This window comes from Osmerus eperlanus, chromosome 9, assembly GCF_963692335.1.
Source record: "Osmerus eperlanus chromosome 9, fOsmEpe2.1, whole genome shotgun sequence".
Lineage (NCBI taxonomy): Eukaryota > Metazoa > Chordata > Actinopteri > Osmeriformes > Osmeridae > Osmerus > Osmerus eperlanus.
The window spans coordinates 2415211-2441536 of NC_085026.1; the positions used below are offsets into that span (position 1 = coordinate 2415211).

Sequence of the window (26326 nt, forward strand, 5' to 3'; positions counted from 1 at the left end):
GGTACACAAACAAATGTATAAATTATAGCAAGTCTATTGTATTTGTATAAATAGAGAGAGGACTTCAGGGCCGCTGTCCCCCTGATGCTCCTACTCAGTCCCAGCAGTCAGCTGCTGTTTCTCAGGAACTTGAGGGCTAGAACAAAGTTCTAGAAACTTCCTCATCAGGAACTGAGAATCTTACAATGTTGTTGTTTTTACTCAGTACTATACTCAATGGTAGCTACACCATACATTCACAATAAAATAATGGAATTATCTGGGGATCATAAAATTATTAAGGAATATACATTTGTTGTAAAATCTATCAATAGATATATTAATTATGAATAGATTATTGTATTTAAATAATATATAAAAATATAATGCTGGAAATGTTACTGCATTATACTGTGTGATTTCCTTGTGTTCCATTTTGCACTGGTGTGGGGCATTCCTTATTTATAAGTTAATTTGGCAGTGTTGTGTATGTTATAATCTAGAAGGAGAAGAATACCAGGTTAAATGCCAGACCAAGTTCTTTGTAGTTTATTGATAAGGAAATGATGCAATCAAACAATGTATATAACACACCAGGATGTCTCAGTCTAGATCAGTGATGCCAGTCACTGTTACCAGTCTCTCTTCACAGAGTAGATCAAACGAAGGCCTTCGTGAGAACAGTCTTGACAGAAGTCCGAGAGAGTTCTGCCCAGTCCAAATCCTGTCCACCTGTGCAGGGCACACAGGCCTTGTACCCCTCCTGAAAGGGATGGGTTTGTTAGGTGATTGGTCAGAAGACAATGGGGAGGGGATGTCCTCATCCTATTAGGTCTCAAAAAGAGTTTGTGGGCAGTCAAGGTGGGCCGTCCAAAGGTCTGATGATGGGGGGCAGCTTATCCAGGGGTAGCAGACCAGACCCAAAGGTCTGATGATGTCCAGATGCAAAAGGATACATTCTCCACTAATGACTCTTCTTATCTCCTGGCGTTGACTCTTAAGAGTTGTGAAGCCCATTTTACCCGCTCCAGTCCCTTGGCGCTAGCATTTCGCCCCCCCCTGTCAGCATGCTGACCTTTTGCATTCCTCCTAACACCAGAAGTTACATTCCCCAGAAGATGGTTCACTTTTCACAGACTTAGAAACATCTTGGTGCATAAGTTCATCAATATCTGTTTGAACCATTGATTACATTTGGAATATATGTTCAGCATTGTCATTTACACATTTTGTATATCTGAGGTATTGATTGTCTTTTATTCAACAGAGACATAGAACATATGAAATAGCAGCAGATTAATTCTTCCACAGCAGCTTTGCTCCTCACCGGAGTGAGGGTCAAGTTAAAAACGTCCTATTTGGTGATGCCTCTCAAGCAATGTCCACTGTGATGTCCACTAGGGGGCAGATATGACATTTGACAGATCTTTTGGTTAACATTTTACCCATGGGTAACTATAGTGCCGATTGCGTAATAATGTGTCAACAATGCTCATTGTTCTGATAGTTCGAGTGTTCTATCCATGTGACCTCAATGTCGATGTCACAAACAGAATCTAAATCCAGGGTTCCTGCTTTAATAGGAATGCTGGGTGAAATCATATTCATTGTCATTAAGCTGTATGTTCCCCAACAGTTAAATAGATTGAATGTTAAATGGTTTTACACTTGCATTAACTGTTTCAGATGACAACTCAATCAAACAAACCACTTTGGGGATTTTATTAATGGTTTATAGTGCTGTGAAATAAATTGTTGATTAAAGTGCCATTTGGTTGTGTTTTTATTGTGTTACTATAGTCCATGTTACCTTTCACTGCTAAGGTAGATATTACTGTTGTACTGTTCATTCTGTTGGTTAGGACAATGATAAGAACAAAGTTACTTCCACATTGCAGTCAAATACATTTGAATTCATGGAAATACACAGACACAATGGTGGCTAAGGTTACGTGGCGAGGCTGCCCAGCTCCCAGCACCTGCGGCTCTATTCAGGTCCAGTTCGTAGGGGAAGAAGGGTGTAGGTTATTGTCACTGTATGACCGGTATCCTAGAGAGATGTGTCCTGATAGCAGTGGGCTGTATCAGCGTATACGGTGTTATCGTCAAGTGAGCAGATGTGTTTCCAAAGGCCTCGGGACAGAACCAGTTAACCCTAACCGCTGGTTCTGTTTCTGGGGCTTGTCCTCCTCAGGCAGATACTTTGACGATTTGTTTGCCGATGTTTCCCCCGGTCATCATGGAGCAAAACGCCACTGGTAGGAGAACAAAAGCAGTGGGATGCTGACTATCTGATTCTGGAACATTCACTGCAACTGTGGATTTCACTTCAGTTATTGATGAAACTAATGACACTTACCGCCCATGTTTTCGATGCCGTTCATCACCGTTTCCAACACCTGACAGATAGACACCACATGATTTACTCTACATACGATTTAGCATGAGTACTGATCATGTTTGGATTCTTGGCAAGAAACAAACCATAAATGTATGTCCAGTATTTAATAACTCCAATTAAATGTATTTCACTACAGAATTTAAATGCAACAGAACCTTAAGGGTAAACAGTCTCCTACACACTACCAAGCCGCCAGTGACAACTCACGCCTGGTTTACACTTAGCATATTGTTTCAGAATGCGCATAACTTTTCACCGCCTCCCTATGTACGACTGCGTTTGATTCCATCCCTTTTCAAAATGGGCGTTGGGGGCGTTTACCGCACCATAATACACACATAAAAGTTGAGAAAAGCTCAACTTTTGAGTCCGTGCGGATGCACACGACCAATCAAAACACAGATGCTTCCTAACTCCTGCACAGCAGCCTATCAGTATGAATCCCAAACATTTGGAGCACGCCCACCCCCTGAAGACAACCGTAAAAATACATGACAGTGTCAACCAGCCGTTATTAAACACAGCAATACGTAACACACACTTCCTGTCTCTTATACACGCAGGGCTTTCTAACCCTCGCCATACCTTGACTTGTCCGGTCCGGACCCAGTCGCTGAGCTGCAGGATGCCAGCCTCGTGCTTCTCCATGTAGTTGAGCACCATGAAGCGCTCTCTCGCGATGTTCTTGGAGCGTAGGGCCTCCTGGGTCGCCTCGCTCAGGGGTGGAGGGTATGGTACGTCCTTGTTGTACTGGGAGATCTGCCCACACAGGATCACATGGCCTCCCTCGTTCATCTGAGGGTACACGACAGCGTTTCATAAGTATAATCATATTTCCGCACTCGTTCCATGGCTTCGTCTCGTGGGCTTTTCGTGAGGCCACGGAAAACTCTCACCTGCGCTATGACGGCATCACTGATGGGGCCGCCCACGTTGTCGAAATAAATGTCCACACCGTTGGGACAGCACTCCCTCAGCTTGGAGGGTATGTCTCCCCGGCGGTAGTTCAGAGCTGAGGAGAAGCCCAGCTCCTCCACCAGGGCTCGGCACTTCTCATCAGACCCACAGATCCCCACTACCCGCACGCATCCGTCCAGGCGGCCAATCTGGGGAGAGGACATGGCGACGATAGCCCCTCATCACACTGACACAATGCAACATTAGCACCGATTCACACATGTGCTGTCTTACCTCCACCATCTCTTACCTGGCCAGATATTGACCCACAAGCCCCTGCAGCTCCACTGACCACCATGGTCTGATTGGCGCCCTTGATCACATTACCCTTTTCTCTGATACCCAGTAAGGCGGTGAGGCCGGGCATGCCCACTGTACCCAGGAAGTAGGATGAATGCCCATCCACCAACTGTGGGTCTACCTGCAACACAGAATTACTAAGTAGAACTAAGTAGACCATTTTCTATGTGAATACAACTTTATTAACAATATTCAGACAGCTTTTTTTCTCGCACCTTTATTAGTCATATTCTAGCTTATTAACTGTGAGGTCATAAACTGTATTAATTATATTCTGACCGTGCAAGGGACATGGGTTAAAGCAGGGCCTGGACTTGAACCATCTACCTGCCTATCGGTTTTTTCTCCAACATCAGTTTTGATGAACTAACCAGCGCCATGATTTATCCGGGAACAGGCTGCACAGGGCCGTATGGTTATGAGAAAATTGTACCTTCTGTAGGAGGCCTCCTTTGACAATATCTTGAGTCTGCCAACGACAGTTGAACGAGGTGACCATGTCGCCCGGAGAGAGACCAGGGTAGCGACTGGACTCCACCATCGCCACACCTCCGCCGTCCACGCACTCGGATAGCTCCCACGGCGTCAAGTACTTCGCTCCCGTATCTTCGTTCATGCGGCATCGCTATTTTGGAGACAAACTGTGTCATATTAAGGATTATAATCAGAAAAACAAAACGCACGAAACAAGATGTGTTCAGATCACATGCTGCGAGTGCGAAATGACACCGACTGAGGTCATTCGCCCAGGCTCTGAGCTGAGATTTGTCAAGGCTGATCCTAGCTACATCTCGGTCAAAAAATATGTGTCGCCCAATGAGATTGTTTCTATAGGCCTACTTGTTAGTATTTCCATAATTGAGTTAGCTACTGTAAATATTTTCAGTCTAGAAAAGTTTCTTGACAGTTTTCAATCACCATGTAGGGGTCGACAGAGAGAAACAGCGTCCGAATCAGGACCTCTCCCTCCTTCAAGTCTAGGGGTATGCTCTGATTTTCCATGCGGAAATTCTCAGGAACCGGGACCCCATTTGACCCTGCAGCAAGTGAAACACATATACGAGTCATTGTCGTGCAGTTTATGCTGTGCACATCAGCTAAAACATCCCGCTAGCTCGAAATTACCCGAATTAGCCAGCAATTCAGAAACAAAGTTATATGCAAACTATCAACATACCAGGTCGAGAGTCCAGCAGTATTCTCTGAACGTTCAACATTCTATAATGGTCAAATGGCGTACGAGTGTTGACTGGTAGGTCCTAATAGATCGTGGCATAGATAGATATCGACCTGACAAAATGCGATCCTGTATGCTGCTCACTGGATTTGGTTGTGCATTGTCTTGGAGTATACTTCTCTGACTAGCGGCTCGCCATCTAGCGATAGTACACAATGCTACACCCATTAGCCCACTCATGCCATTACTCCAGTCTTTGCCAGAACAGAAATGGAACGCGGCCCTTCTCGCCCTATCATCTGTCTGACGTGAACGCGCAATTACTCAACCAGTGATCGTTCGTCGATCCAAAATATTGTTCAACAAAGATTATGGACAATCGAATGCAAATGAGTTGCATTGCAACCGTTTTACAGCTTCAGAGTGCACTGTGATGACAAGGCAAGTTTCGGCTAGGTCAAAAGAGGAAGTGACGATTGGAGAAACAAGAAGAAAAACAAAAAAAGTTTCAGTCTTTCTACAGAACAAGATAATATTACAGCCCCGGCGACGACACAAGGTAAATTGGTTATAATTCACTTTATTGCACAGGCTATTCATGACTACGTCATGCTATGTTCTGATATATCTCAATTGTATCCATGTGTGGTGGGGTGTCTGAACATGTTGAGCTCAGTCTTACTCGGTATGTAGATTGTGCTATATAGTCTGTATAAACATAGTTTATTGTCGTATTTCACTCCAATCGTTGAGGGCCATTATGTGCAGTACCACTGCGAGGAATCGAAACCGTCGTTCTTTGAATTCCTATGCATTCTGTGATTGCATGCGCATACTTGTCGAGCGACCGTTGATTTATCGATGGAACGAGAATTAGGATGGAAATATAGGGTGGAAGTTCTATTACTTTGTATCTCTTGCACAAGCTGCGCCTAGATCGTCTACAATGTAGCATTCACGAAGGCAACAGTTGCAGCGCTCTTCTGAATTCTGTAGTTATAGCTTCTGATGTTACATTTCTGTTCGCCGCTGCTGTTAAATAACTTTCAAGTGTATCTGTTTTAAAAGAAGCATTGTAGAAGCTTTGAAGATTGTAGCCCAACGTGTTAGAATTGAAAAGCATATAGGTCTTTGAGGCGAGTGATATCGCCTGCGCTCTCTTTCTCTCATGGCATACAAGTGAACTGTATGTGTGAATGTTTTCAGTCTTTGCAGGTTATTTTAAGGTACACGAGAGATGGAGCACATACTGCCTCACAGAGACATATTGGTGCTAGCCAGCATGTTATGGCAGTGTCTCCTTTCTTGCACGCATATGCTTGGTCATCATTGCAAACATCACTCTGCCTTGATGCTGGCACAGTCTCTTAAGATAAAGTGCTTGGTACGCTAAACCCATACCCCATAGGCCTACTGTATATATCCTTAACATTATGATACAGTTGCATTGTAGGTGGATAGCCTATGTCATGGGATCTACTTTTTGGTGACTCACTAGGCGTTATCAGTGTCACTGGTTTGTGTGGTTTCTGTAGGGGAAAGTAGTCCTTAAACTGTCGTGAAGAGACCCAATCCTGGCCCCTTATAACCACATTACACGGACACCAAAGAATGACTCTTGTGCGTTTATAACACACGTATTTGTCATTCCTGTTCAGCCTTATGCCTCGACGTTTATCTACAAACTTGGCTATGTGTGCTCGCAGTTACAGTAGTCGAGACGCCTATGTTGTTTTAATCTTTTAACGAAGCTAAAGGTTATATTCAAGAGGCCCCTGTCAATGCTTTAAGCCTTTCACCGTCAACGCTTCAACCGTGTGTGTACCACTGGCGGAATTTCCCGCATGGACCGTGAGTTTGCCCCGTAAATTACAGCGCCCCACATGTAAGAGGAAAGCCTTATATGGTCAGGGAAGTAGGTGTGGCGAACGAACCAGAGAGGATCACAAGACGAGCTGAAAGAGAATGTGTTGTTCGATTCAGAAAGGGAAAAAGGCCGCATAGTCAATGTGTGCATCTATACTTGCGCAATCGTAGTGCAATAATGTGCAACCTATGAGTGCAACGCTGTTGCGTCTAGATTTGTGCAGGATAGTTCTTCGTTTGCGATTGGATAGCAGCTCATTTCTACAGATCCAGCCGACCCCTTGACTTGGAAAAAATAATGGTGAGGTCAGCGTAGAATGAGTCAACCTAGGAAATGTATGCAGTCATCACCACTCTATTGCACAGTGGGTGCGTGGACACAGGAACCGTTTCTCAGGTAACGATCGCGGGAGCAGCGCAGGAACACGACCGGAATGGTGAGCACTCGAATTGAGTTGTCTTCAACGCATCAGACAAGCTATTGTCATGCATTATTGCAACCAGTAAACAAAGTTTAACGCTACCCACAACAAATACTCTTAGGCTTTGCATTTAAGTCGTTACTCTATTATTCGGTAGCTTATATGTTTGTCATGCCACAGTTACTTAGGCTACACAGTTCTACCCGGAAAGTGAAATAGGAGTCTGAGTTGTGACGTAGGCTACGTAGGCTATTATTATTGACAACTCGAGTAGGTCGGTCCACAGTATTAATGCGAGTAATTGCCTTGGTCGTGAGGCTCATGCTCTTAGATATAGGCTGCATTGTTGCCTCACTTTGTTGCAATGTGGCGTGGAATTAGTGACTGGATAATCCCTCGACTTCAACAAAGGACTTCTCGTAAATAGCGCTGAGCTGGCTGGCCGCGGGAGACAGAGGGGGGTACAGGAAGGGTTCTAGGACGCGCGGCTTGTTATTTTTTTCGCTTATTTCTGTCTGTGTGGAAAATTTCACGTTCATTTAACCGACCTCGCATTCACTACTGTGCCCTATCAGTGCACGGTGTTTAAAAATAAGAAACCGCAAGGGATTAGGCAGTTATCCAACGGTTGACGTTACAAGCCTATTTGGCGCGTTATTGTTTATTGGGTTAAAACCAGGGCTTGTGTAACGACGATAATGTACCTGGTGCGTCATTATCCTCACCTTATATAGCCTACAGTGCTGCTGTGGGTGTCAGACACGTTGATATTGTGTTATGATGCACAATTTCCGTATTGCACAAAGCAGCTTTTTGTAAACAACTCCGGCCCGCTGCCATAGGCTGTTCAGTAAACAGAGCTGTGCTTCTTGCGTATACCAGTGTTATTACAGAGGCGCCTAGCTGTCCAAGAATTTGATAGGGCCTCTGCTCATGAAATTGGGGAGTGGCTGGTTTGACATGTCACCCAAAGTCCTTGCTGATTACAATAGCTGAACTGATTAGGAATCACGCAGATGTAGACATGCACGCTGTCCGCTTTCCCTGCTTGGCCCCGGCTAGCCCGTCTTCCTGTGTTACCCCCTCACCTTCCAGGCAAGTTCCCCAGCACAGCCCCACGGCAGGCAATGAACAGCTGCAGCCTTCTATTTTAAGGAGTGTGTGTTTGCGTGCGCGCGCGCGTGTGTGTCAGTGTGTGTTTACTAAGTAAGCGGGCTGCTAGACCTGAAAAGTTATGGTGACCGTTACTTACAAACCGTCCTACACCATAATTAATTTGTCATTTGGCGTAGATCAAGTAACATCTGCAAGACGACATTGACATCATATTCCCCGGAGCGCACATTATGATTAACACACGTTACCGTGGCAACGGAAGTCATTCGACCAGGAAAATACTTGTAGTTGATACTTCTGAGACAGAGGACCTGAATTGTCCTTTCCACGTTTCATATTGTGTAAGATGATGATTCAGCACACAGACTATTGGTCTATTTGCCCTTGTATAATGAAGATAACCCGATGCTCACCGAAGCTTCGTTTTCCTTGCCTGTGAGAGGCAAAGCCGATCGCTGAAAGAGCAAGCATGGCGCCTTTTAACCTGTCATGTATGGGAAACAATGTCATGCTGGTTCAGGGGGTAGAAGTCAATAGATCTACTGGGTTAGAAAAACAGCTGTACGGCTGTATTTGAGCTCCGATATGGAGCGTTTGCGCGTGTCAGACAGAGAATCTTAACGATAGAGAATGAGAAAGAGAGGGAGAGCGAAAGAGATGGCCTCCCTACCCCAGATCCCCCTCTGTGTGATGTCACCATGAGAAGTAGAGAGATGAGGAATCAAGACTTGCTGGCAGTTGTCATGTGATCACCTCTTCGATCCAACATATCATCAATTAGCCCAGCAGGAGAGCTGCTGAATGCTTGTGTGCCCGCCTATATATTTACATTTACATTTTAGTCATTTAGCAGACGCTCTTATCCAGAGCGACTTACAGTAAGTACAGGGACATTCCCCCGAGGCAAGTGAAGTGCCTTGCCCAAGGACACAACGTCAGTTGGCATGACCGGGAATCGAACTGACAACCTTCGGATTACTAGTCCGATTCCCTCACCGCTCAGCCACCTGACTCTGAATATATGTCCTTATCCCTGTGTCATGTGAGCTTAGGTAATAATGACCCAGCTTAGCTCCCCACCCACCCCCCTCTGTTCTCTTGGCCTTACCTTTCACTGCAGGTTCTTTGTGAAAAAGACCCACGGCAGGTTTTTCACATTGTTGAGGCAGGGCCCGACAATGAGACCCCCCCTAGGGGACCCCTCTGACCGTGACCAGTCTGACCCCAATCTCTCTCTCTCTCTCTCTCTCTCTCTCTCTTCTCTCTCTCTCTCTCTCTCTCTCTCTCTCTCTCTCTCTCTCTCTCTCTCTCTCTCTCTCTCTTCTCTCTCTCTCTCTCTCTCTCTCTCTCTCTCTCTCTCTCTCTCTCTCTCTCTCTCTCTCTCTCTCTCTCTCTCTCCTCTCTCTCTCTCTCTCACTCTCTCTCTCTCTCTCTCTCTCCTCTCTCTCTCTCTCTCTGCCCCCCCCCGTCTGTCTGTCTCTTTCTCCTGTCTTCTGCAGGGTGTCGCCCATGAGTGAGCAGCACACAGACACCCACACAGCCGACACCAGGTCAGCGCCGGCCAGCTCCTGAGTAGGTCAGGAAGCGAGGAGGAGGACAGGAAGGAAGAACATCCCAGCGCTTTGACCTCCTGGTCTCCAGCCGGGGCCCTTTGGTTGTGAGAGACGGTCGACGGCATTCTCTAGCCCGCAAGTAGAAGGTTGCAAGCGGCGGGATACTTTGGATAAGTGCTAGGGAGGCTAGTGTAGCTGAGGGTTTTGGTGCTAACCTAGTACCGCCTCGGCTGTAGCAACCCTCCTGCCCCCCTCGACCACCAGCCCCTGGGTCCTTCATGCGCGTCATGAGTTTACCGCCCCAGCCGAAAGCAAACCCCAAGAGAACAGGCAAGCGCATCTCTTTCTTCAACGAGCAAGGAGCAGCCATGAAGGAGACATCGTCCCAGCACCAGGAAGGTTCCTACTATGCCCTGGCCGCCCCGGCCTCCGAGGCAGCGCCCAGCGAGGCTGCCAGCACCGTGTCCTCCAACCCTGAGGCTCCGCACATGTACCTCAACTCTGTGATCTTCAGCCCAGAGAAAGGGGACCAGAACCGGGGACACTACCAGCAGACGCTGCCCATGAAATGGGCCCACCAGGAGCCCTCGCCGCAGAGCCAGCAGCAGCAACAGAGGGCTGGCAACTGGACCCAGGGTGTCACCATGGCCAACTGGGGCCAGAACTTTGCTCCCTACCTCGGAGGGGTGGGCGACGCCAGGACCCAGGCGTCCTTTGCCAAGCAGGGCCGCGAGGGGCCGGCCTTGCAGCCACAGCCCCAACCCCCCAGCAGGGCCCCAGAGAAGCAGCAGCTGGTGGCCAACCCTACTGGTGAGGCCTACAGGGAGGTAACCAAGGCCCATGGGCTGGACTGGGACCCGCAGAACCAGCCCCAACACCAGGCTCCTCAGCAGCCCCAGGCCCAGGTCCAGGCCTACCAGCAGCCCCTCAAACCGGGGGCGCTGAACGCCCCCCAGCATAGCGTGCAGAGCCCCGGAGGAACCTCGGTCCTCCAGCCCTTCCAGTTAGCCTTCGGTCAGCCCAAGCAGAACCTCACAGGGTACTACCAGGCCTTCCAGGGCAGCAGAGCTCTGCCCAACCTGAGCTATGGCGGCCAACCACAGGCCCAGGCCCAGGCCAAGCCCCAGCCCCAGCCTCAGCCCCAACCTCAGCCCCAGCCTCAGCCCCAGCCCCAGCCCCAGCATATGCAGAAGAAGGAGCAGATGCAGGAGCAGATCCAGCGGCAGCAGATCCTCCAGCAGCAGCAGCATCACATCCAGCAGCAGCAGATGCTGCAGCACCAACAGCACGTGCAGCAACAGCAAATACAACAACAGCTACAACAGCAGCAACAAAAGCAACAACAACAACAACAGCAGCAGCAGCAGCAGCAACAACAGCAAATCCAACAGCAACTGGCACTATGTGGGATGTACTATAGCAGTCAAAGCTCTCACCCCCACGCCCAACCTCTTCCCCAGCCCCAGCCTCCTGTCGTCGTGCACTCCCAGGAGCCTCCAGCTCCAGCCCTCCCCACAGTCCAGGAGCCGGCCCCTCCAACCCTCCCCTCGGACCCCCAGCCGGCCTCAGACGCCCAGCCTCACCAGCCCCAGGCCCAGCCTCGCAGGTCCAGAAGGCTGTCCAAGGAAGGGGGGGCTCCGTCTGGGGAGAACCCCTTCCTCCTCCCCTCTGAGCAGCCGGAGCTTGGCTCCCAGAATGGGGGGGGCCCAGAGGCGGCGCAAGGGCCCCCCAGGACGGAGGAGGTCCAGGCCGCTCCTACGGGTGTCATCCAGAGCACACGCAGGAAACGGAGGGTCTCGCAGGAGGTCAACCTGGAGACCCTGGCCCAGAAGGCCTCTGAGATGGAATCCTTGCCCTCCCATGGGCTCAAGGTAAAACTCCTTCTGCTGTGTTGTTATGGACACATCAACGCTATCTTGTTTCTTGCACGAACTTCTCACTCTTTCTACTAACTGATTCATGACATTAATCAAAAAACACATTAAATCATATATATATACAGTGAGGAAAATAAGTATTTGAACACCCTGCTATTTTGCAAGTTCTCCCACTTAGAAATCATGGAGGGGTCTGAAATTGTCATCGTAGGTGCATGTCCACTGTGAGAGACATAATCTAAAAAAAAAAATCCAGAAATCACAATGTATGATTTTTTTAACTATTTATTTGTATGATACAGCTGCAAATAAGTATTTGAACACCTGAGAAAGTCAATGTTAATATTTGGTACAGTAGCCTTTGTTTGCAATTACAGAGGTCAAATGTTTCCTGTAGTTTTTTACCAGGTTTGCACACACTGCAGGAGGGATTTTGGCCCACTCCTCCACACAGATCTTCTCTAGATCAGTCAGGTTTCCGGCCTGTCGCTGAGAAACACGGAGTTTGAGCTCCCTCCAAAGATTCTCTATTGGGTTTAGGTCTGGAGACTGGCTAGGCCACGCCAGAACCTTGATATGCTTCTTACGGAGCCACTCCTTGGTTATCCTGGCTGTGTGCTTCGGGTCATTGTCATGTTGGAAGACCCAGCCTCGACCCATCTTTAATGCTCTAACTGAGGGAAGGAGGTTGTTCCCCAAAATCTCGCAATACATGGCCCCGGTCATCCTCTCCTTAATACAGTGCAGTTGCCCTGTCCCATGTGCAGAAAAACACCCCCAAAGCATGATGCTACCACCCCCATGCTTCACAGTAGGGATGGTGTTCTTAGGATGGTACTCATCATTCTTCTTCCTCCAAACACGTTTAGTGGAATTATGACCCCAAAGTTCTATTTTGGTCTCATCTGACCACATGACTTTCTCCCATGACTCCTCTGGATCATCCAAATGGTCATTGGCAAACTTAAGACGTGCCTGGACATGTGCTGGTTTAAGCAGGGGAACCTTCCGTGCCATGCATGATTTCAAACCATGACGTCTCAGTGTATTACCAACAGTAACCTTGGAAACTGTGGTCCCAGCTCTTTTCAGGTCATTGACCAGCTCCTCCTGTGTAGTTCTGGGCTGATTTCTCACCTTCCTTAGGATCATTGAAACCCCACGAGGTGAGATCTTGCATGGAGCCCCAGTCCGAGGGAGATTGACAGTCATGTTTAGCTTCTTCCATTTTCTAATGATTGCTCCAACAGTGGACCTTTTCTCACCAAGCTGCTTGGCAATTTCCCCGTAGCCCTTTCCAGCCTTGTGGAGGTGTACAATTTTGTCTCTAGTGTCTTTGGACAGCTCTTTGGTCTTGGCCATGTTAGTAGTTGGATTCTTACTGATTGTATGGGGTGGACAGGTGGCTTTATGCAGCTAAAGACCTCAAACAGGTGCATCTAATTTAGGATAATAAATGTAGTGGAGGTGGACATTTTAAAGGCACACTAACAGGTCTTTGAGGGTCAGAATTCTAGCTGATAGACAGGTGTTCAAATACTTATTTGCAGCTGTATCATACAAATAAATAGTGAAAAAATCATACATTGTGATTTCTGGATTTTATTTTTAGATTACGTCTCTCACAGTGGACATGCACCTACGATGACAATTTCAGACCCCTCCATGATTTCCAAGTGGAAGAACTTGCAAAATAGCAGGGTGTTCAAATACTTATTTTCCTCACTGTATATACGTATGTTCAGTTCCCTTTACTATTCAAACCCTTACTATAACCCAAGGAGTTATTTTACATCAATACATCCATTTTGTGTGAGCCATCCCAGGGTGGCAGGGTGATATTGGCTTCTCAGAGCAGGAACAGAGCAACCTGTCGCTTGCATCTGCCAGGGCCGAGGCTGCCAGAATCAGTGTTGTTTCAGATTAACACTCTGCAGAGAGATATATGCAATTAACACACACACCACCAACATGCAGGCTTCATAAACAGAACCAAAGTCTAGCCCCCCCCCCCAAGAGTTTTCCCTATTGTTTCCATAGTCCTTAAGAGATTTCCTGTCATGGGCAACACTGTCCCAGGCTACAACAAAGGTGTGGGGGGGGGGTAGGTAGGGGGATAACCGCTGACTCATTACCCAGCCTGGTGGTTGGTTTGTATTTGAGTAACAGCGAACGTCTGGTCGCTGGAGCATGACTGCAGCATGTTACTATGTTCTGTCTCCTGGCCGGCTCCACCAGTGTATAGACGCCGCTTGCACCTCCCCCACCCTCACCGCAGCCCCCGATACACCATCCTGGAGGTGGAGCCCCCGATGGCACCCTGCCCCCACCTCTGTGCAGGGGAGCGGATGGGATAGTGCTGGTGGGGGTGGGGGGGTAGCCTGGGGCCCTAGCCTGCCTGCTCAGCAGAATGGCACGTCACTGCCCTGCTCTGGGGCTAGGGATGAGGCTGGGGCTGGGGATGAGGCTGGGGCTGGAGGGGGAGCTGGGAGATATGGCTAGCTCTGGGCTAGAGGCTGGGGGTTGGGCAGGGGGCACGGGGCTGGAATCTGACTTGAGCTAACTGGGGCTGAAGCTGGGGCTGGTGCTCAGACTAGGGCTGGGGTAGAGGATGTGTATGAGGCTGTGTACGAGGCTGGGGCAGTTCTTTTTTTTAACAAGGAATAGAAAACAGGCTAGGCTAGAAGGCCACAATAAACTCCTAATATGGGCCTCTGACAGTCATGGTGTACCGTACAGTACCTGTAACTGACTCATAATGTGTCTTCAGAACAGTGAAAGCTACATCTTGACAGTTTACCTCAGGTGGCTGAAACTGAAACAAAGTGCTCTTTTATGATCTATGATTAGAGTTCATTAAATCACATGCTCAGACACTTATCTCATATTATAGCACATATCTGTGCAAATGCTCCAAAATAGAAAATACATGTAAGGTTTTGTTAGCTACTGTATATGGTATACAGCCGATCCACAATCTGATGTGTCAAACTTTGTGTGTGTGTGTGTCTGATCCATGTGTGTGTCTAATCCCTGTGTGTGTGTGTCTGGTGCCTGTGTGTGTGTTTGTGTCTGGTACGTGTGTGTGTGTGGTACCTGTGCATGTGTGTGTCTGGTACCTGTGTGTGACTGGTACCTGTGTGTGTGTGTCTGTATGTGTGTGTGTCTGGTACCTGTGTGTGTGCCCTCCCCAGGACCCCCACCGACCGTGGAGCCCCTCCAGAGCTGGTTCAGGCCCAGACCGGGTCCTGGGTCCTGGGGACGGTCTGACCGGCAAGCGTCCTCGTGACGACAGCCTGCTGCCTCTGGTCATCCCGGTGTCGGTGCCGGTACGGAGGCAGGAGCCGTCCTCCCCGGACCGGGAGCGGGCTGCGCTGGCCTCCAGCTGGCCCCTCCGTCACGGATTCCTGGACTCTGGGCTCTCGGACCACAAACCCTCCGTCATTGTCACACGGCGCCGCTCGCTCAGGAACTCCCTGTCGGAGAGCTCAGGACAGGTGGGCCGTGTCCTAACGTGTGTGTTCTAGAACTCCATCGAGGGGTCAGGGGGCTCTGTCCTGAAGTGTGTGTGTGTGTGTGTTCTAGAACCCCACATAGTTGATTGGGTTCATGTCCCTCTCCCCCTGCTCTCGGGATTATAATCCCACTGACACTCCTGGTAATCCTCTCCTTTCCAACCTTCCCTCCCTGTCCCCCCTCTTATCCTGCGCCACACTCTCCTTGGGCAGCCCCCCAATAGTACCCCCACCCCCCCATGCCCTCATTCTAACTCTGCCCGTCCCCCTCCCTCTGTGGGGTGTTGGGGAGGCTGCTGGCCTCCCCGGCCCAGATGAGGCAGATTAGCAGGCTTAAGCCTTCCTATGGATGAAGGGATGAATTTGGGGGGAGGGGGTGTGGCATGGATAACTATCGAGGTTTACGGTCAAAATGTTAACAGAACACTCTCTTTCTCTCTCTCTATCTCCCGCTTTCTTTCTCTCTCCCTCTCTCTCCCTCGGTCTCTCTCTCGCACGGTCGCAGAATGGCGGGATGGAGGGAGACAAAGACGATGACGGCAAATCCGCCAAGTCCAAACGGCGGCCCCGCCCCGAGCCCCTGTTCATCCCGCCCCCGAAACCCGGCACCTTCATCGCCCCGCCCGTCTACTCCAGTATCACGCCCTACCAGAGCCACCTGCGCTCCCCCGTCCGCCTGGTGGACAACCCCCTGGCCATGCCGCCCTACACCCCCCCGCCCATCCTCAGCCCCGTCCGCGAGGGCTCCGGCCTCTATTTCTCCACCTTCCTCTCCTCCGCCGCCGCCAGCGCCCAGGGTCTGCCTCCGCCCGCCACGCCCAAGTCGGCCTCACGCAGCCTGCTGCGCTCCAGTGAGTCCGGATCTCTCTCTCTCTCTTTCTGCCTCTCTCTTTCTCTGCCTCTCCGTCTCTGGCCGCCTCTCTCCACCTCTGTCTTTCTCTCTCTCGTTCTCTCTCTCTGTCTGTTTCTCTTCTTTGTTTCCTTCTGTCCCCTGCCTATACCTCCGTCTCTCATTCTCTCTTTCTCACTCTCCGCCTCTCTCATTTGTACTCTTTCACTTCTCTATTCTTTTCTCGAACTCTCTGTCGCTGTCCCTCACTGGGATTTCAGGCTGTTTCAACTGTAATAATACTGTCAGCAGTAAAGTGTATCTTAGGAAACAGCAACATACATTTTTTACCTGCGGCTTTGGTATTTTACCTTGAATGGAGCTGCTGTATGTATGATGATAGTAAGATGTTGTTTGGTTGTACTGTAACTTTAGACAGCTGTGACATCACTCCTCCAGTCCTGTCTGCTATAGGCGAGGCCACTCCAGTCAGCATTGAGCCGTAAGTACCTCACCCACCGAGAACTACACTCACCCTCACCCCCAGAACTCCCCTCACCCTCAGAACTCCCCTCACCCACAGAACGATCCTCTCTATGCCAGTACTACCGCTACCCTGCCAACCTCTTCCTTAGAAACAGCTAATGACACGTAGCATCTGGGCGTTCTGTTTGGGCTGCCAACCAGTCCACGATAGATCTTCCTTTAATTAATGTTGGAGCAGAACAGACCTTGGGCCGAGCTCGCAGAGAATCTGGCCAACACACAGCGCTTGTGTGCCATTCCTCAGTGATAGAGGGACTTATTGATGCAGGCTGAGGAGAGGCATGAATGGACTGAAAGAGTCTTCTGCCCCAGCTAGTGTATGCAGGGTGGGGGGACTCTGTTTTTAAATGACAAAAGTGGGAGGGGGATCAGGGTGCATTGTGGGAGCTGTTCCCTGACTGGTACCAGCTGCTCAGCAGTTAACTGAGGACATGCAGACTGCAGCTAGGGGCTGTAAATCAGCCTGCCAGATGAGCACAGAGTCCTCCCAAACTATGCAGTCCTGTTTCCAAACCAGACAGCCAGACAAACCAGAGTTCCAGCCAGCCAGACAAACCAGAGTTCCAGCCAGCCAGCCAGACAAACCAGAGTTCCAGCCAGCCAGCCAGACAAACCAGAGTTCCAGCCAGCCAGCCAGACAAACCAGAGTTCCAGCCAGCCAGCCAGACAAACCAGCCTTCCACCCAGCCAGCAAGACAAAACAGCCATCCACTCACTGACGGGGAGTCAGGTGGCTGAGCGGTTATGGAGTCGGGCTAGTAATCTGAAGGTTACCGGTTCGATTCCCGGCTCTGCCAAATGACGTTGTGTCCTTGGGCAAGGCACTTCACCCTACTTGCCTCGGGGGAATGTCCCTGTACTTACTGTAAGTCGCTCTGGATAAGAGCGTCTGCTAAATGACTAAATGTAAATGTAAATGCACTCAGCCAGTTAACCAGCCAGCCAAACCAGCCAGACAGACAAAACAGCCTTCCACCCAGCCAGCCAGACAAACCAGCCAGCCAAACCATCCAGCCAGCCAGCCATACCAGCCAGTCAAGCCAGACAAACCAGCCAGTCAGCCAGAAAAAAGTGACAGACAAACCAGCCAGCCAGTCAGCCAGCTAACCAGCCAGACAGGCAGAAAAACCAGCCAGACAAACAAACCATCCAGTCAGCCAGCCAGCCAGACAAACCAGCCAACAAGCTAACCAGCCACTCAGCCAAACCAGCAAGACAAACCAAGCAAGACCGACCAGCCAGCCAGCAAGCTGGTCTCAGGTTACATCTTCCTTTCTCAGGTTGGGAGGGCTAAGCCGTCAGGCGTGCACACACATTCAGCAGCAGAGCACACACACTGCAGGTCTGTCAGTGTGACCTCAGCATCACCAATCTGAAGCATCTCTCACACTGCTGAGCTGCAGCCAGGGTCAGAGTGACTCTGTGTTTTTAATTTCCGGACGCATTCAGCTGCCCCAGAAATCTCCCAGGAAGGTGCCTCAGTGTCACTTTTCCCACCTCCCCGTCCTCTAACAAAAACACCATAAAGCCCGGATATAGATAAATATATTTTTTTAATTACTTTAAACAATTCAGTTGAAGTTATTTAGCCAGCGCCTTCATCGAGTGTGCAGTTGTTGAGCGGCGGCCATCTTGTTTGGGTCCCCAGGCGTATCAACATCGGCGTGCGCTACCAGGCGGAGGTGCCGGAGCTGCGGCAGGGGCAGGGGGCCCAGCACGACCCCCACCTGGCAGAGCTGCTCTGGGCCCCGCTGGGAGAGGCCCTGGCCAGGCCCGCCTTCCAGGAGAAAGGTACCAGGCACCAGCACACACACGCACACACACGTGTGCACACACCCAGTGAGACAAATGCACATACGGACACACACACACACACTGCCAACCACACCCTGTATGTGTTTGGGCACAATACAGGAATACCTTTAAGTGAGTAATCCATTACCCATGAAAGGTTAGTCATTATTCTTGTTCACTCTCTCATCATCCCATCCTTTCTTTTGTCTCTCTTCCCCCCTTTCCCTCTCCTCTCCTCTCCCCCCCCCCTTCCCCTCCCCCCCTCTCTCTCTAGTGGATGACCTCATGCATCTAGCCTGCTCTAGTGCCCTGTGTGGAGGGGGAACCAATCAGGAGCTGGCACTGCACTGCCTGTACGAGTGCAAGGGTGACATCATGGTGAGCAAGGCAGGCTGGGTGTTCAGGTGGAACAGGGGAGGGGGGAGGGGGTAGGTGTGATCCATGACCCTTTAATATGACCAGCAGACACTGAGGCCATGGTGACTGACGTTACATGTCATGACCGGACAACCACAACCACACACACATCCACACCAATGGTGCCTGTTAAGAGGGCCATCTGTCATATTTAAAGACACACACACGCACACACCGGAGCCTGTCAAAGAACCAGGGCTTGATTTGAGTGATGCTACTCAGCAGAGCCGACGGCTGTAACCAGGCATTAGGCCCTCCTGAGACGGCTTCCTGCCTGCCTTGGGCTGTTAGCTTCCTGCCGGCCTTGGGCAGTTAGCTTCCTAGCGGGGCCATCTTGTCTCTGTGTTGTTGTTCAGTAGATCTGCTCAGACGTCCTGTTGGCAGAGGACAGATCCAGTGAGGGCCCGCAGGCCAGATCCAGAGCTCCCACGGAGGGCTATATGGAGACTGTTTCAGGCCCTAGCGACCAGCGCTTGTTCATGTTGTCAAGGAGACGGAGAGGGCCTGTCAGCGTGCCCACTCTGTGCAGAGCTGAGCCTCACCGCTCTGCCGCTCCCTGCAGGATTCAACCCTGGGATTTCCAATATGCTGAGATACTGTTGCGCAGTCTCTTTTATTTAATCGAGTAGTTAAATTGCTTTCAATCCTTTCGATTTTTAATGCGTCGGAATATTGGATGTTTCTCGGTTGATTGGATTTCCATCACAGGTGAATATCCGTTTTGATACAGACTGTGTTTCTGCTCCTACAGGGAGCGCTGGCTTTACTGCTGCTGAAGAACCCAGTCTTCCCCAAGGCTCACCGCCTAGCTGGTTATCACTACTCTGGTAGGAACGCTCTCTATCTACATCTCTCTCTCTCGCTCCCTTTCTCTTTCTATATATCTCTCTTTCTCGATTTTTCTCTCTTTCTATTTCTCTCCCTCTCCCTGGTTTCTCTTTCTATTGATCTCGTCTGTCTTTCTCTGGTCAATCTCTCTCTCTCTCTCTCTCTCTCTCTCTCTCTCTCTCTCTCTCTCTCTCTCTCTCTCTCTCTCTCTCTCTCTCTCTCTCTCTCTCTCTCTCTCTCTCTCTGTCCATGCCTAGTTACAGATCCCTTCTCAGTCCTACACAGTGCCAGCTGTAGTGGGAGTTAGGAGGGTGGTGGAGGAGGCGGAGGCCAGCCAGTGAATGTGTGTGTGTGTGTGATTCAGTGAGTGTGGCGTAGCTGCAGAGGGCTGACTGTGTGTTTGTAGGGTCTGCTGTGGGGGGTGAAGGGAGAGGGAGGGAGGGGGCAGGGGGCAAGGGGCTAGTAACGTGTGGTTAATCCCAGAAGACAGGAGAGCCATTGTTTACCCAGCCGCATGTGGGTCCTAGCTGTCTGCAGCGTGTGTGTGTGCGTGCGTGTGTGTGCGTGCGTGTGTGTGCGTGCGCGTGCGTGCGTGAGCATAGTAGGGGGAGCAAGTCCACGGTGGATCAGTTGTCCACCCGCAGAGAAGCAGACATTCGCAGTCATCCTCTAGCGACTGCCTTTTAACCCTCGTCCCCTCTTCCGTCTCCCTGTCTGTACCTCTCCCCCCCTCTCTCTCTCCCCCTCCCTCCCCCCCCCCCCCTCCTCCTCCCCCTCAGGGTCAGACAGCTGGACTGCTGCAGAGAGGCGCTGCTTTAACAAAGGCATCGCGGCCTACAAGAAGGACTTCTTCATGGTGCAGAAGCTGGTACGTGTGCATGTCCTGCCATGGGTGGACAGGCTTCCTGGCCTCTACGCAACCGGAAACCCATGACGCGTTTTGTGTGTGTGTGCAGGGTTTCCCGCCCCAAAAATTGTTAGTTAAGGTGGTAGGGTGGGGTTGGGGGGAGGGGGGGGGGGGGTAGAGAAGGGAGACTGGCGTTGGTCACGGTTTGGAATGGAAGGGAGAAAACAGGCCGTTATATTTGTTTAATTTTTTTACTACCTAGTTATGACGGCGGGCGTGTGTTGCTTAGGCAGGCGGCCGCCTTAACTGCAAAGTGCTGCGGGAAACCCTGGTGTGTGTGTCTGTGTGTTCTTGTGTGTATCTTGGCTGTGCGTGTGTATCTGCGTCCATGCGTTCCTCTGTATGTTTGCTCTCATATATGTGTCTGTGCGCATGTGCTCTCGTATGTGCGTGTGTTCTCATGTGTGTGTGTGTGTGTGTGTGTGTATCTCCCCAGGTGAGCACCAAGACAGTGGCCCAGTGTGTGGAATTCTACTACACCTACAAGAAGCATGTGAAGATGGGCCGTAACGGAGTCCTGCTGTACGGAGAGGCAGAACCTCCGGAGACCAGGACCATCGACGAGGAGATGGACCACAAGGTGAGCTGGGGTCATGACCCCACCCTCCAGGGGTGGGGATCTCGTTCACCCTGCTAAATCACCCACAGAACGCACACGCACGCCTACACACGCACACACGCACCTATGTGCGCTCACACTCACACACGCGCTGGGCAGCATTGGCTGGCTTCCGGAGAGTAATCGGCTTCGCTCCACCAACAGAGCTCTCACAGACTGGACTCTCGGAAGGAGGAAGAGGACAACAGGAAGTGGGAGGGGTCAGCTGACAGGAAGCCATGCGGCAGCAGCCCAGGGAGGATAACACAGACCTTGCAGGCCAGTGACAACGTAAGTTAGACACGATGAGGGTGTGCGACGATAGGAAGTAGTAGTGTTCCGTGTCTGACGGCATCTGCTAGACCAGGGGTGTCAAACTCTGGCCCGTGGGCCAAATCTGGTGTGATTATATTTGGCCCGCGAGATAATATCACATTTCTATTTGAGCTGACCCGCCGGTAACGCAGTGGTGTCAGGCCCAGCAAGGCCTTCTCTGCTGGCCTAAACACTATCAGAATCACTGACTTATGTTTTAATCTATATTTTTTCAAATGCACGGCCCGCCACTGCGGTAACGCATGCACCGCTAATACTACAAATCCCAGAATGCTCTGCTAGTGCCTTGGTGCGTCGAGACCCGCAAACATCTCCTCCTCTGTTTTCATTCATTCGCAACCTCATGCTACCAGTCACCTCGGGCAGATGTCAGACACCCCTCCCAAAAAACGGCCTAATGGAAGGTGGAAACAGGAGCTTTCTAGACAGGCGGGAGACAGAATATCTGTTCACGACCGTAAAGGACAGACCTGTTTGTCTTGTGTGCGGAGCCAGCGTGGCTGTAACGAAAGAATATAACATAAGAAAACACTATGAAACGAAACACCACGACAAGTACAAGGACCTGGACATGAAGCAAAAGCGCCGGAAGGTAGCGGAGATAAAAATAAGTTTGGTTTCACGACAGACTATGTCCACAAAGGCCACATCAAGAAGTGAAGCTGCTGTAAAGGCTAGCTTTATTGTGGCAGCTGCAGAGATCGCTAAATGAGCCTGACCCTTTACTTCAATAAATATGAAATCTGGCCCGCGACTTTGTCCCAGTTTTGAATTTTGGCCCACTGTGTATCTGAGTTTGACACCCCTGTGCTAGACTGTAAAATAGAGACAATATGTCGACGTGAATGTGGCACTTCTGTTCTTAGAAAGTCAGCCATGCCGGCCCTAGTTGAAAACACAAGCCTTGTCAGACCAGCTGTGGTAGCTCAGCTCTCTGCAGGAGAAGCGGGAAGCGTCTCAGCTCTGCTGCCCCCTAGTGGCTTCTGGCCCACTTGCGTTAGCGGTGGTTGCGTAACTTCAGGGTAGTGTCAGCAAACAATGACTCAGAAGACCTGTGGCCTGGTTCCATGTTCTTCACATGGGAGCTGGAGGGCGAGGCTCTCCAGAGTGGGGTGTCTAGTCTTCCTGTCTCTCTGCTCTTACTTATTAATATAATCCCTTTGACTTTGAACTTTCTGATGTTTTACTGATGATAGTGTGTCTGAATTAATCTAATCAGAGGTGTGTGTGTTTTTATCCTTTTGTGTGTATTTGCCTGTGTGTGTGTGTGTGTATGCGTGCGTGCATGTGCGTATATATGCATGTGTTTATCGATGTGTGTGTGTGTGTGTGTGGGTGCAGGCCGGCGCAGTGCTGGTGCTGAAGGGCCAGGAGGACGTGAGGAGGGATCAGCCTTCGTCTCGTGCCGGCCATCCTCATCCTCCTCCCTCCAAACCGCGGGCCGCTGCTGCAGCCAAGCCCCCGCCCAACCCCACGGGCCAGGAGGGGGAGTTCCCCTGCAAGAAGTGTGGCAGGTTGGTCTCTCTTGGTCCTTCCACACCTTCTAGTCTCTCCACGCCTCCTAGTCTCCTAGTCTCTCCACGCCTCCTAGTCTCCTAGTCTCTCCACACCTCTGAGTCTCCTAGTCTCTCCACACCTCTGAGTCTCCTAGTCTCTCCACACCTCTGAGTCTCTCCTAGTCTCTCCACACCTCTGAGTCTCTCCTAGTCTCTCCACACCTCTGAGTCTCTCCTAGTCTCTCCACACCTCTGAGTCTCCTAGTCTCTCCACACCTCTGAGTCTCCTAGTCTCTCCACACCTCTGAGTCTCCTAGTCTCTCCACACCTCTGAGTCTCTCCTAGTCTCTCCACACCTCTGAGTCTCTCCTCTCTACACCTCTGAGTCTCTCCTAGTCTCTCCACACCTCTGAGTCTCTTCACCCCTGCACACAGGCAGACTCAGGCTTTTGTTTTCCTCATATCTTACATCCTGGTTTACACATAATATTAAATCGTTGATATTTGTTTGTGTCAACGTGACGACGAGGATGGTGCAAATTCTGACCTTCATTTGAAGGGGTTTTGCATAATAGTTCTAAATGTAATTCTAAATGGGTGTGTATATTTTGTTTTGACGATATTGGTTCTCAGTTGACTTTAGCAATGCACAGATCTACGACAGCAAGAGGGTTTAACGTGAGTGTGTGTGTGTGTGTGTGTGTAAAGTCGATATAGATGGTGTGAAGTGTGTTCTGTGGTATTGGAACAGGAAGGTATCCAGCAGCTCTTGTCAAGCTCCAGCTGACTGACTGAGTAGCTCACCCATGGCAACAGCAGTCCTGTTTTTATCAACTGTCTCCTAGCAACTGAGAGTGCACACATGCCATGCAGTGCCGTGCCCAGTGACTGTGTACATAATACAAGCACGCCTCTCCACCATCCCAGAGGGGTGCAATGACACCTTATGACCCTGAAATTAGTGTTATCACAGAACCAATTATCCTCCCGTTAATTCCAGCAGTGACAAGAAACAACAGTGAACGACCACCGTGCGACCCTGCCTGACCTCTGACCTTTACCCAACTACCCTCCGTTAATCCCAGCAGAAACAGTCAACGACCCTGGGGCCGTGCGACCCTGTGTGACCTCTGACCTCTCCCCTCCCCCACCCCACCCCCCCCTTCCAGAGTGTTCTTCAAGGTGAAGAGCCGCAGCGCCCACATGAAGAGCCACGCGGAGCAGGAGAAGAAGGCGGCCGCGCTGCGCCAGAAGGAGGCCGAGGAGCGGGCGGCGGCCGAGGCGGCGGCCCTGCTGGCCGCGCGGCACAACGGCGCGCTACCGGGGGCCGCGGGTGACAGCACCAACGACGACTCATCCGAGGACGACGAGGACAGGAACGACGCGGACTGGCACTGAGAACACGGGGGGGGGGGGGGGAGGCTAGCGCCCTCTCCTGGCACCCCCTGCGGACCTGTCGCCTCGCGGTGTCCTTGATTGGCATGGACAGCCACTTCTAGGATAGCAGTGCTATCTATACGAGTTGGCCTGCGTTGACCTTTACTGGTGCCAGGATAAACTCAGTCAGCATGGCCGCTGGTTCATTTCTGTCCGCACCTACAAATCCTCCACAGTGACCCCCAGCCCTCCTCCCGTCGGCCCGGCTGCCCACTGCCTTGCACCTGCTGCAGCCAGGCTGTGTAGCTGCTCACCTAGCCCTAGCTGCACACCCGGAACTCAGCTGTTCAGTAGAGGGCGGAACAGAAAGTTCTAGATCGAGCTGAAGGTCTTTCTGGGAATCCTCTCTCCAGACACATATCACTCATCAACAGGCAATGGCATTGGGAGTTGATCCTGCATGGAGGTCCTGGACATTACGGAAGGATAGCTAGCTAGCTAGCGTCTTGGTTCATCGGGGACGTTGTCACTTTCGCGCTGAGAACGTTGGGCGAACAAAGGCACACACCTCCAAGAAACATCCACAGAGTTATGTGATTGGCCAATATCGAATGAAAGGATTTTTTTTTTTTTTATTCTGAAAAACCGCAAAAAGTTGACTCCTGTTTTTGCCAGGTGCAACTCTGGTCTCTCTGACACTCAGGTTCACCGAGACTTCCTGGTACACCACCGGTATCCAGGAAGTCAACAGCGAGGCTCTTCCTCGACAACACAGTGGACTGAACCTGAGTCTGTTTGTAAAACTGCTTAACATTTTCTGTGTAACAGGACGTCCCCTGCACGCATTCAGGGACCGGTTTACTCCTGTGTATGTGTGAGAGGAGTGTTGTATGCTGATCTGGGTGTGTGTGTTTCTATTACGTTCTCCTAATTTGCTTGTGAAGCTATCAGGGGATATGTCTGTCTCACAGACACAGGGCTATGTGCTACAACAGCCATGACACTGCTCTGATACAAGGGCCTCCTCCACACACACTGGCTCCTCCTACTTCTCCTGCCTGCCCCAACCCGGCCCCTCCCACACAGACAGGCCCCTCCCACTTCAGCTTGAGCTCCTCCCCCTCAGCACTATCAGCCGCTCAGCTCATCAGGTCGTGTTAGACTGTCTGGGATTCCTCCAGTGAGACACAGTGCATCCAGCCACAGTCATTCACACCCATGAACAAACTGTCCTACAGTCTACTGCTGATGCTACTGTCTTGGTTTCCTTGGTACCTGTAGAGAAACACACAGAGAGCCCACTATGGTGTGGTTCGTGTGTGTGAACACTTTCCTCTGCCTGTTGTCCCTTTATCATGCAAGGCTACCAGAAGCTTGCTCTGTGACACGTCTACCAAACAGAAAGTTCCGTACTTTGGGTTCGATCCTCGTGAATCCCTGCTCCCCCTCTCCGGATCTCTGGCTCTCCTGTTCTCACTGTCGCTGCCTTCGGTGTTACCATGCTATCTTTAAATGACAATCAATTTTACAAAGGTATTTTTTTTATATTCAAGAAATTGCTTATTACATTGTTACATTTTGCCTGTATCTATCAAATAGTCATTGTTGTATTGTGAATATTGCTGTTGTTGTTGTTGTTGTTGTTGTTGTTGTTGTTATTATTATTATTAAGGATATCGGGATGTGCTGTTGTTACTTGTACAACACATTATTATTATTACAGTTATTTTATTATCATTTGTGGCGCTGATTTGTTGTTGAGCTCTGTTTTTATTCGTCTGTGGGCGTCACTAGGCGGAACACGCCGGACCCTCGCTGCCTGTGTTTAAACTGTGAGGTTCTAGAACTTGCTCCATGAAAACTGCCGTAAGAACGAAAAAAAAGACGGAATTTGACAGTAACGTATGTGCAATAGAACACCCTGGTCCCTACTGCCCCCTTCTGACCCCCACCCCAGCATAGAACACCCTGGTTCATACTGCCCCCCCTAATCCCCAGGATAGAACACCCTGGTTCATACTGCCCCCCCTAATCC

At 50.4% G+C, this 26326-nt stretch overlaps 2 protein-coding genes across 4 annotated transcripts; one reads left to right on the forward strand and one right to left on the reverse strand.

Annotated features, from left to right (window-relative positions):
- Positions 1-512: 512 nt before the first annotated feature.
- Positions 513-5080, reverse strand: ptgr2 (prostaglandin reductase 2). Its single transcript, XM_062469854.1, has 8 exons — positions 4815-5080; positions 4556-4674; positions 4071-4262; positions 3588-3758; positions 3277-3486; positions 2966-3175; positions 2339-2378; positions 513-2234 (listed from the first exon to the last, which is right to left on the reverse strand). Exons 1-8 carry the CDS (start codon positions 4852-4854, stop codon positions 2170-2172), a joined length of 1047 nt encoding a protein of 348 aa, XP_062325838.1. The 5' UTR covers positions 4855-5080; the 3' UTR covers positions 513-2169.
- A 137-nt stretch (positions 5081-5217) lies between these two features.
- Positions 5218-26028, forward strand: mideasb (mitotic deacetylase associated SANT domain protein b). Of its 3 annotated transcripts, none has more exons than XM_062469850.1 (13): positions 5218-5373; positions 9718-11642; positions 14843-15145; positions 15669-16014; positions 16428-16494; positions 18187-18329; positions 18607-18710; positions 19501-19576; positions 20357-20445; positions 20921-21064; positions 21248-21373; positions 22760-22932; positions 24084-26028. In XM_062469850.1, the coding sequence occupies exons 2-13, from the start codon at positions 10050-10052 to the stop codon at positions 24310-24312; spliced, it is 3393 nt and encodes a 1130-aa protein (XP_062325834.1). In that variant the 5' UTR covers positions 5218-5373; positions 9718-10049; the 3' UTR covers positions 24313-26028. The 3 variants fall into 3 exon arrangements, with proteins under 3 accessions (XP_062325834.1, XP_062325835.1, XP_062325833.1); XM_062469849.1 differs by lacking the exon at positions 5218-5373 and adding an exon at positions 6750-7117; XM_062469851.1 differs by lacking the exons at positions 5218-5373; positions 22760-22932; positions 24084-26028 and adding an exon at positions 6746-7117 and having other exon boundaries at positions 21248-21619.
- Positions 26029-26326: the final 298 nt, after the last annotated feature.